Source organism: Carlito syrichta, unplaced genomic scaffold, assembly GCF_000164805.1.
Source record: "Carlito syrichta isolate Samal-C Ts95f unplaced genomic scaffold, Tarsius_syrichta-2.0.1 Scaffold282654, whole genome shotgun sequence".
Taxonomy (NCBI): domain Eukaryota; kingdom Metazoa; phylum Chordata; class Mammalia; order Primates; family Tarsiidae; genus Carlito; species Carlito syrichta.
In genome coordinates this window covers 130,808-143,020 of record NW_007226750.1, presented here as the reverse complement: position 1 = coordinate 143,020, position 12,213 = coordinate 130,808, and the positions used below count along the sequence as shown (strand labels likewise).

The 12,213-nt window shown below is 35.0% G+C and overlaps 1 protein-coding gene across 1 annotated transcript in view; it reads right to left on the bottom strand.

The window, feature by feature from the left end:
* PIGN (phosphatidylinositol glycan anchor biosynthesis class N) overlaps positions 1-12,213 on the bottom strand; it is a 154,649-nt gene that overhangs the window by 72,031 nt on the left and 70,405 nt on the right. Inside the window, exons 13-14 of the mRNA XM_008052575.2 lie at positions 2,733-2,811; positions 1,517-1,699 (exon numbers count right to left, since the gene is read on the bottom strand). Coding sequence (XP_008050766.1) covers positions 1,517-1,699; positions 2,733-2,811 — 262 coding nt within the window. The remainder of the gene's footprint in view (positions 1-1,516; positions 1,700-2,732; positions 2,812-12,213) is intronic.

Here is a 12,213-nt window from a genome sequence, read left to right as displayed (position 1 = left end):
TTAACATATATTAAAGTTATCTTTTGTAGTATAGTGTAGATATAGTGACCTATATCTGGTAAGGTGGTTATTTATGTGCATCTCTTACCTGCTTTAATTCTAAGCTCCTTGAGGGCAAAATCTGATATTATTTCTTTGTAAAGTCTATGCAGCATCTAGCATAGTATTGCATACTCAATTAAATATTGGCTACATTATCAGATTAATGAATAAATAAGTATCAACTATGAAATTGTGTTGATGTATCAATATAAAAGCACCATATCCTTTCTCAATAACTTGAACATCAGGATAAACAAGAAAAGGCAATCTTTGGCACAAGACTGCTCTGGATTCAAGTCTCAGTCCCTCCCATGCTAGCTGACTGGCCTTTAACAAATTACATAATTCTCCTCTTTTGTAAACAGAAATGATAATACCTACTTCCAGCACTGTTATGAGTCCAAGATAACAGAATATATTGCAAGTACTCAGTAGACTATCTGGATATATTAATTACTAAATCACAACAGTTTCTGTCTCTTTTCTTTCCTACAATGTAGAAAATTACTCCCATTCCAGCCAAGTTCACATATATGCAAATAATTAAAATTACTTGGGGAAATTATTTAAGATGCATTAAAGCATTATAAAAATATAATAAACACTAATGTTCTTCCTTCCAATATAGAATAGCAAAACATAACACTGGAAAAGTTACCGCTGGAAATAGTTGCAGACTATTATTATTAAAAATACGCCATCAGGATATATTACTTTTTTAGAGGACTTGGGCATGGTAATAATCAGAGAGAATGAAGCAAAGGAAATGGAAGTGGCATATTCTCCCTGGTAAATGATGGTTAGCAATATATTCTAAAAGAATAAAGTGTCTTAAATTAGTGAAACCATATATGTACTATTACCTTTTTCAGTAATATGAAGCCTCACTAAAGAGTTAAAAAAATTTTAGTTTTCACTGAAAGCACAGTAAACTAGAAATGAATTCTTAAAATAAGAATAACTAGAAGTTCAGGAAATTTGTATTTTGGGAAATTTTAGAAATTTCAAAGAAATTAAAGAAAAACATATACATTATTTTAAAACGTTTTGACCAAGTAATTTTATCACTTTCCAGCTCCTAAACTTTTAATAACAGATAAAGTTAAATATATTGCTTTGAAGTAGCTTTCTGACCATCTGTACTAGAACAACATGGAATACTTATAATATGCCTAATAGTTATAAAAAAATAACAGAAAATCAATACCATTAAAACCATATAATATAAATTACTTATACAGTTATCCTATATTAAATCATAGGGCCATTATCAATACGTTTTTCCCCAGCTGAAGAAATAGAGATAACTGAAAAAAGATCCAACACAACAAAAGCAAATGAAAGACAAATAAGAGTTGGAACAATGACTTGCACATTTTGTAAACTCATTAAATTGGATTTCAGTTTCTTCTTTCACACCATCACCCGACGTTTACACCATCATCTGAAGAGTCACTATATTTCCTGAACCTACCTTGTCTTCTTTACTAATACCTCTTGTAAGGTTGGAATGAGACTTGATGATGAACAAAGAGGTATAAGCTATCCACCCCACAAAACCAATAACCACATTGGTGCCCAAAAAGAATCTGTCATATGTGTGATAATAGGACAGTCCTTTCAACGCAAGATGAATCAGCTCCTTACAAAGGGAGACCTATGGAGAAAACATATATATATATAACTTGCGAATGTAAACAATAAGAAAACCTAAATGTCAAAGATAGGAAAACTATAAAGTTCTTAACAGTCAAATTACTGTATTAAAATGAGTAATTGTAGATAATGGGTTAAGAATAGATTTTAATTGTTTGAGGATCTTGTGAAATATGACACAAATCCAGAATAAAGTAAACTTTTTAATCTTGATAAGGGCATTTTAAATATAAACTATCTAACATATATAGTTTTTTAAAATGATTCATTTTGTGGAAATGATCTTCAGCTAGTACGCATGAAAGAAATGAAAGCTCTCTAATACAGGTCCCAAATAATGAAAATGGTCATAACGCATGAAAGAAATGAAAGTTCTCCAATACAGGTCCCAAATAATGAAAATGGTCATATTTATATCATTTTTAGCTTTCTCATATCAGAATAATCAAATCAGTTGTATAACATCAGTACAGTAGCTTAATATTTTAAAGGAGAATGGTAGCCTATCATTTTAAAACCACAACAAAAAATAAACATTACAAATGCATGGATTGACAATTACTTAGGCAATTTTAGAAGTTGAAAATAGAATTCTCTCCCACTTTAAAAGCATATGACCATTTAACAAAGAAAAAAAATGAAAAACATAGTGGGGAAGGGGTTTGGAAGATTCAAAGCTGCAATATGAATCACAGACTTCTGATAATATATATAATGTATGGATAATTCCAAATTGGTGTTCTAAAATATCATACATGAGTAGGGTGACAGCCTTGGAATAGAGAATATATTTTCGTATTTTAAAAAGTAGTAATTCATTTCTAATGCTAATCAAGAAAAATTTACCCATAGTATTATGTGAAATAAGAGAAGTATGTCTATAACTAAAGCAGCTACTCAGGAAATCAAATCCTTCCTTGAAGGCTAGGAAAGCTCCCTGGTCTGTCTTCTTTGTTCTCCATTGCCACACCTTGCCCCTCACCAATCCCCAAATCATCATCAGTTATTTATGTCTGCAAGGGCTGTGTACTTACTACTTCATTGAACTTTCTGTGTTTTATATAAGATCTTGCTTTTCTTAAAATGTCAAGCTGTTTGGAGTCAGAAAGCAACCTAGAAAAAAAAAAAGATAGGTTTAATGTGTTTCCTCATGCCAATTATATTTTTCTCATTTTTTTCTTAATTAGAAAAAAAAGGATAGTTAAAATTATGAAAACAAAAATGAAAGAAATAAACCTGAGCTAAATCGTACTGTTGCTGATTATCTGAAATCTTCCAAGAAATAGTTAAATTTGGTTTTCTTATGAAAATCATACAATCCACATTTTGACAAATGTAGTACTTTGGTTAACAAAGAAATCTGATTATATCAAAGTAATTAACGGAATACTGAACATGTGGCATCAGTTCCCCCAATCTGCCCTTCTATACCATACACCTTTTTTGGTTCTTCTATCTTTCATCTCTCTATCATTTCCCTGTTCTAGTTTACCACAGTAGAAACCTTAAATACACAAGAGAAAACTCCCATGTGCATAACCTGAAACCACATATATCAAAAGGTGTTAAATTTACGGAATGTAGAAACTGGGGAAACATAACCAGAATTTAATTTTAATTACCACAATGAAACAAATAAATACATTTAAATACAAATTTGAATATAGTCTGTTTAACTAAAACCTACACTCAAGTGAATACCTTTACATTTTTAAAATGTATTAAAGGTTATTTAAAAATATATTAGAGGTTATTTAAGAATACATACAAAAAAGATGTTTTTGTATGTCAAAAACTACTAAATTAAATATCATCAATTTGATACAATTCAACATATATAATCATTTGTTTTCTTTCCACTTGGTTCCAGTAGTCTCTGAAGAGGTAAGACCGAGATTTATAGAAAGTAAATCTCTTTAGCAATGATTATTAATGTGAGGGGGAGAGGGTTAGAGACTTCTTTCAGAATTTGAAACTCTTATCTAGAAAATGCATGTAATCAAACATATAACATATAATCTCAGAACATTCATGCACAGCAAAAGTTTATCTATGAACCCTCTTAGAATTCTATGGGATATCCTGATTAAGAATTAGTGCCTAATCTAAAGTCTCCCCAATCTTCCAACTCAGGGGAACCCAATCATACTGGGTTCTCATTTTTCAGGCAGCAGGAAAATTTTCCCACTGATGGACTCATTGGGATTTGGAGGGGAAAAGTGACAGGAAGTAGGAACACATGAAAGAAAAACAGGTTACTTCAAAATGTTGCTTTGATCCAGTTCTCTGTCCCTTCAGACTCTACACATTTTAGAATTTTTTTCCTAAAAGTCTTAGCACGTGCATTGGGGGCAGGGGGGAGGAAGACTATATCTAAGTTGGATTTCCCAAATTGAAAAGCCTTCTTGTTGACATCCTTCCCTTGCTCTGACCCACTCAGCTTCCTAAAATACTGGTTACAACCTCTAACTTACAACTGATACAGGCACGTTATTGTCAACTTCATCAATTCTAATCTTCCTGGACTACTGATAACCCTCTCCTTCATTTTCACTAGATTTCCCATTATCCCAAATGTACACCCTGAGTTCATGCTTGTAAAGATCTTTCACTCTACAGCACTCAAATCAAATCTTCATCAACTTTTATGGTCTACTCCAAACCTTGCCTCACACCATTAACACTTTAGATAGTGGTCTAATGATCAGTTTATTTCTCTTCAATTAAATTTTAAACTCCATGTGGGCAAAGATAATGTCTTATAGTCCATTAATAACCACAATAATACTTAGCAAAGTGCTAAAGCACATAAAATGAATCAATAAATCTTAATTGATTAAAATGTTATCAAAATATTGCAGACCTAAAAATGGAAGAAAAATAAGAGAATATACATTGCTTTTCTTAAAACTTGTAAGAATTCAAATAAAATGAAGACATGTCTGAAGCTAAATTACAAAGTTAATCTAAAAGACATTCTCCAGTGATGCCTTATGAAGAATGAGGAAAAAGCACATTTTAAGGAGAAATATTTATATTACATTAATTATACTGGAAGTACTCAGGTAAAGAAATAGTTCAGGCTAAATTTTTATAAATTTTCATAAATGGACTATTTATAAACCTTGGGACATACTACAAACTAAATAAAGGCAGACATAGCAAAGGTTTGAAATATATCTGAAATTCATCAAAATGTTCTGTGCAGCCTCATGGTACCACATGACATTAAAGATGTTCATACACCCTTGTGACTGAGCTACAGGAGTGAGGACTTCTCTCTACCCCGTTAGGAGTAGCCTAGCACTAGCAGGCTGTCCCTGCTTTAAGGGACAGAAAAACAACAACAAACAAACAAACAAAAAAAAACAGAAAAAAATAAAATGAGGCAGTTGGAGATATCTGAGATTGTGTGACAAATTATTAATAAATAGTTTTGCTTAGTTTTCTTGTATAATACAAGAGAAGTACAGCTTCTCTGTCAGACTAGATGACCTGAAAACCCTTGTGTAAGAAAATACCTAGAAATGCTGGACAAAATAGTTAAGCTTGCAATAATGGGAAGTCCTCCAGGGTCATATTTGCTTTGCTTTCTCTTGGATTACCAGCAACCAGGAGAGGGCCTGGTATATAGTAAGCACTAAATAATTGATGAATTTTGCTAAATGAATGTAGAAGATAATCTGGAAGGATCCGTTAATAGTAAAGGGTGTGGGTCAAAGAAGAGGTTCCCTATACAGTAGGGAAAGTGATAAGAACTGATGCCTCAGAGTTCCAACCAGGAACACTGATGCCACAGTTTAGGCATTGCGAAAGTACAAATCTACAAATCTCTGATATTTATAGTTGTTAGTTGACTTGTGCCTTGATTTTATCTTCTGTGAAATGGAACTACAGTAGTACACTCTTATCTGTTGGGGATACATTCCAAGATCCTCAGAAGTTGCCTGAATCTGCAAACAGTACTGAACCCTATATGCATTATGTTTTTTCCCCATACATACATACTTCTGATAAAGCTTAATTTGTAAATGAGGCACAGTAAAGGATTAGTAACAATAATAATAAAGTAGAACAACTATTTTAAAAAAGATGTTCATACACTTGTCCCCCAATAATTTATTTTTAGTTTTCCAAATTGAGAAGGAATACAAAATAAACTTTCTTAGTATCACATATTTTAAACATAAAGTTTTGTAAGAAATGTAAAGTCTAGAACATAAAGTACAGATTTATGTGAAAAAACAAAATAGGCTGGGAGTGGGGGCACATGTCTCTAATCCCAGCACTTTGGTGGCAGAGGTGAGAAGACTACCTGAGCCTAGGGATTTGAGACCAGTCTGGGCAACTTGGCAAGACTTCGTTTCAGCAGTACCTCAAAAAATTAGCTGGGCATGGCAGTGCATGCCTGTGGTTCCGGCTACTTGGAAATCTGAATTAGAAGGATCATCTGAGCCCAGCAGGTCAAGGCTGCCGTAGCCATGTGCATGCCACTAACTCCAGCCTTGGCAACACAGTGAGATGCCAAGGCAAAAAAAAAAAAAGAAAAAAGCAACAAAATCAAGGGGGTTAGCATGGGAGTAATTATATAATACTATATATATATTAAAATGAAGAGAGATCTTCATGTATCAACATGGATAAATACCAAAAGAAAAAAAGTATTGTAAAAAAATTAGATTTTTAAGATAGGGATTCAACAATGTTATACTTTTTTTTAAAGTGGATCTAAAGAAATACAGTAAAACCTAAATTGTGGGTGCAAGGATTTTTGCTATTTCACTATTCTTTTCATCATGTTTGAAATACTTTATAATTAAAACTTAAACATATTAACAGAGGGATATATACATACATGTACATATGCACACATGACATATATAGACAGATGCATACAGTTCTAATGTAACTTTGTCTTCAGAGAAAAAGACATGAAGCATGTGAGGAAAGAAGACTTTTTATTACTGTTTGTGTAGTTTTTATTGTGTGCATGCATTACTCTTTCATTAACATTTTACTTTACTTTTTTAGAGACAGGGAAGCACTCTGTTACCCAGGCTGGAGTGCAGTAGCGCAATCATCCCTTACTGTAACCTGGGGTCAAGCCAGCTTTTCCACCTCAGCTTCCCAAGTGGCTAGGATGACAGGCATGCCACCCCATAGGGCTAATTTTTAAATTTTTTTATAGAGACAGGGTCTCCTTATGTTGCCGAGACTGGTCTTGTACTCCTGACCTCAAGTGATCTTCCCACCTCTATCTCCCAAAGTGTTGGGATTACAGGAGTGAGTCACCAGGCCTGGTCCCATTAACATTTTTAAGTAATATAATTAAAACATTAAAATGTAACCATAGCATCTGGTTATAACAGAGAAACTTTGGGAATACCAATGTTCTCACCAAGAACAATTGGAAAGTCCAGTAAAGCCAGGTGCAGTGGCTCTCACCTGTAATTCTAGCACTTTGGGAAGTGGAAGTGAGAGGATTACCTCAGTTCATGAGTTCGAGACCAGCCTGATGAGACCTCGTCTCTACAGTATGATGAGACTTCATCTCTACAATAAATAAAAAAATCAGCCGGGTGTGGTGGTATATGCCTGTAATTCCAGCTACTTGGAAGGCTGAGGCGGAAGGATCGCCTGAGCCCACCAGCAGGTTGAGGCTGCAGTGGCCGTGAGTATGCCACTGCACTCCAGCCTGGGCAACAGAGTGAGACTCCTACCCCCCCCCAAAAAAAAAGAAAAAAGAAAGTCCAATAAAGAAAATTAAAAATCAATTTGGAGGTACCGAAACAATCAAGTAATGGAGGGCTAAGATCCTAGAGAGAAGGAAACCACAGAGAAGTAATCCAATATTCGACAAACTGTAATTCTTGAGGCATCTGCTATTCTTGTTCTTGGCACAAGGCAGAAGGCTGAGAATTGGGGCATATAGCTGTTGCCAGGTGGTAAAGAATCATAGGGCTTTTGGCAGTCTTATAAGACTGGAGAGATAAAAATTAAAGTTTTTAACTGCCAATGCAGCCAGAACTTGAAAAGGAAGGAAAATAAGGAAAAATTTACATTTCATTCTGGATTTTTTATTTTTTATTCTTATTTTTTGAGTTGGAGTCTCACTCGATTGCCCAGACTGGAGTGCAGTGGCCGCTCCCGGCCACCGCAGCCTCGCCTGCTGGGCTCCAGCGATCCTTCCGCCTCAGCCTTCTGAGTAGCCGGAATTACAGGCATGCGCTACCACGCCCGGCTGATTTTTTGATTTATTGTAGAGATGAGGTCTCGCTGCCCAGGTGGGTCGCGAACCCGCGGGCTCAGGCAATCCACTCACCTCAGCCTCCCAAAGGCGCGGGATTACAGGCTTCATACACCGAGCCCGGCTTCATTCTGGATTTTTTAAAAAGACATTTAAAAAACTCACCTGGAGCTAATTTGATACAGATTCTAAGGTAACATCTTAAGAAGAGTGAGAAAAGGAGCTTTTATAAGAAAGAAATATTATTTGGAGAATTCAAGTAAAACAAACAAACAAACAAAAAAAACAAAGGCCAAGTCCTGCTGAGAAGGGAAATGAAAAAAGGTATGTCTGACACACATTTGTGCAGGACAAGAAGCTCAAAAGAAAGCCCCTGAAAAGTAATTCAAGTCATACAAGAGACAAAATGAGCATTCAGTAACTACCAGACAAGGAAGGGTCTATTTAACACAACAAGGGTTTCAATGGGGATCCCTGGAAAGCTATATACTCTAAGAACAGAGACTAACCAGAGGTCAGAGGAGACATAAAATTGCTACAGGCCTGGAGACAGCCACCACTGTGCCTGTCAGAGGATCAGGTAAAACCTCTGAAGAAAAAAAGTGAGACAATCCAGAGCTTCTGAAACTTTTTATATAAGAAGATAAGTATTCATTTTAAAACTACCTGATTTAACAAACAGGACCAACTGAAAAAAGACAAGAGAAATAACTCATAAATGATTTGATTATTTGTGTTATCAGGTACAGATGCTAAAATAATCATGGTTAATATGTTCAATAACAGAGGACAAGGCTGAAATTTGTACCAAAGAGTTGGAATCTATCTTTTTAAATAATCAAAATGGAAATTCTAGAATTTAAAGATATGTAATAATTGAAGCTAAAAACTCAATGACAGCAAGCTGGACACAGCAGAAGAGAGATTTGGTGTAATGGAAGATAGATTCAGTAGAAAATGTCTTGCCTAAAGCTTGAAGAGCCAAAAGACTGGAAAATACAGAAAAGACCATAAAAATATATGTACTAAGTATATTTTATATACATATATAATATGATGAACAGCTCTGATATGAATATAACTAGAATACCAAAGGAAGAGGAGAGAAAGAATAGGGCAGAAGCAGTATTTGTTGAGATAAAGGCCAAGAATTTTACAAAACGAGTGAGATGCTAATCCACAAATTTAAGAATATTTATAAACCCCAAGCAGAATAACCACAAAGAAAACCTTGCATATGCACAAAGTAGTAAAACTACTGAAAACCAGACAAAGATAAAATCTTACAAGTAGCTGGAAAAAGGGGAAGGGGACAAATTGTCTTCAAACAAACTACAGTTGGTTACTCAACAGCAATGATGCGAGCCAGAAAACAACAAAATGCCATGCTTAAATTGCTGAAAGGAAATAATTGATAAGCTAGAAATTCTACGTCCATGAAAAAGATTTTTTGAAAGTGAAGGATATTTCCAGACAAACAAAAACAGAGGATATCTGTCATTGGCAAATGCCCTTCAGAGGAAATGGAAAAGAAAATGATCCTAGAAAGAAACACAGAAATATGAAAAGAAATAAGAAGCCAAAGATACAGTAAATATATGAGCAAATCTAAATAAATATAGATAACACAAAGCAATAAAAAGCTGAAATGTATAAAATATATTTATACATAAAATATATGACAATAACATTAAAGCTATGTGAAGAAGTTATTTAAAGTATTTTTTTTTTTTTTTTTTGAGTTGAGAATCTCACTTCGTTGTCCAGGCTGGAGTGCAGTAGCACGCTCATGGGCTCACGGCCACCCTAACATCAACCTGCTGGGCTCTGGCAATCCTTCTGCCTCAGCCTGCTAAGTAGCCGGAACTACAGGTGTGTGCCACCACGCCCAGCTAATTTTTGATTTATTGTAGAGACGAGGTCTCGCCAAGTTGGCCGGGCTGGTCTCGAACCCGTGGATTCAAGCAATCCATTCGCCTCACCTCCCAAAATGCTGGGATTACAGGCTGAGCCATCGAGCCTGGCCTATTTAAAGAATTCTAAAGTCTTCATAATGACTGGGAAGGAGTAAAGTACTAATTTATATTAATATAATTTACCTTAAACTAATAATAAGCTCAAAACACTTGTTATAATCTTCAACATATCCATTAAAGGAATGTATAAATAACAAGCCAACATGAGGGACTGGAAAATTGAAATAATTTAAAATAGTTGATTAATCCTGAAGAAGGTAAAAGAGAAAGTAACATAAAACAGATGGGATAGTTAGAAAACAAATCCAAGAATAATCAGTAATTACAGTAAACATTAATGGTCTGAAAACACCCATTAAAAGAAAGGGACTAAAATATTGGATAAAAACCAAAAACAACAGCAAAGTCAGTCATGTGCTACTTACAAAAGATATATTTTAAATATTAAGATACCAAAATATTAGAAGTAAAAGGATATGGACAAAGATATATGACACAAATATAAAGAAGGCTACTGTAGTTATGCTAGAAGTAAAGTACTAACTTTAAGGCAAAAGTATTAAGCTAAGATTAGGGTCTCACAGAGTCAAATCAGAGACTAAGGCCATGCTGACAGATGATTTAAGGCACAATAGAAAGCCAGAGATATTTCTAAGAAAAAAGGGCTACAACAGCCAGCAGGGTCATCTTAGTCTTAGGAAAAGTAGTTTAAGTTATATAGAATTGGAACCACAGTTTCTTGTGCCCATATCTCAGAAGTCACCCTTCAAACCACAGTAGTAAAAATACCCATTCTGAGCCTTTTTTAGTCAGTAAATCCAAGTACTTTGCCACATTTTTTATTATTAAAAGGTAGGTCTATTTGGATAATATTTTGTTATACATGTAGGAATAAATAGATTATTCTTTCCAAGGTAAAGAAAAGTATCTACTTCTGAAGGTCACAACCTTTTGGGGGGAATTCTATTTATCTGAATGGATGGAAAGAAAAGTTTCAAACTATGTTTTTAGCCATCACATATGAGTGAGAACATCCGATATTTGTCTTTCTGTGCCTAGCTTATTTCACTTAATATAATGACCTCCAGTTCTATCCATGATGCTGCAAAGGACTGGGTTTAACTGTTCTATGGCTGAATAATACTGCATTGTGTATGCAAATATATACCACATTTTCTTTATTCGTTCACTGACGGCACTTAGGTTGACACCATATTTTGGCTATTGTTAACAGTGCTGGCTAGGCGCAGTGGCTCAAGCCTGTAATCCCAGCACTTTGGGAGGCTGAGGTGAGAGGATTGCCTGAGTCCACGGGTTCAAGAACTGCCTGGGTAACTTGGCAAGACATCGTCTCTACAATAAATCAAAAAATTAGTCAGAGGTGATAGCACACGCCTGTAGTTCTGGCTACTTGGAAAGCTGAGGCTGAAGGATTGCCTGAGCCCAGCAGGTCGATGCTGGGGTGGCCATGGGTCTGCCACTGCACTCCAGTCTGGGCAACAGAGTGAGACTCCAACCGCAACCCCCCCCGAAAATTTGAAAAAACAGTGCTGCAATAAACATGAGAGTGCAGATATATTTTTGGCATACTGATTCTTTTTTGGATATATACCCAGTAGTAGAATTGCTGGATCATATAATACTTCTATATTTAGTTTTCTGAGGAAGTTTTATACTGTTTCCATAGAGACTGTACTAATTTACATTCCCACCAATAGTGTCCCGGAGATAGAGAGTAGATTGATGGTTACAAAAGGTGGGAAGGGTGGGGGGAGAGGACAATGAGGAGAAGTTGATTAATAGATAGATATAATGGGTATAAACAGTTAAATAGAAGAAATAAGACCTTGTGCTTAATCAATCAGTAGGATGACTATAGCTAACATTAATCTATTGTACATTTCAAAACAGCTGGAGGAAAATAATTCAAAAGTCCTCAGTCTTAAGAAAATATATTTAAGGTAATGGAATCCCAATTACCCTGATTTGATATGAATGTATCATGTACCCCTAAAATATGTACATCTATTATGTACCAATTTAAAAAAAGAAAAATTCCAACTTGGAATTCCTAGATTACCCATATAAGCTAAATTTCTACTTAACTTTCTTACATTACTTTTATTTTAACTAGTATTTCTTTTATAATCCTCTTAGAATCCAGGAACAGACTTTCATCAGCTTCCTCATTTTTTTTTTTGAGTTGAAGTCTCACTCTGTAGCCCAGATTGGAGTGCAGTGGCTGCTCCCGGCCACCGCAGCCTCGACCTGCTGGACTCCAGTGATCCTTCT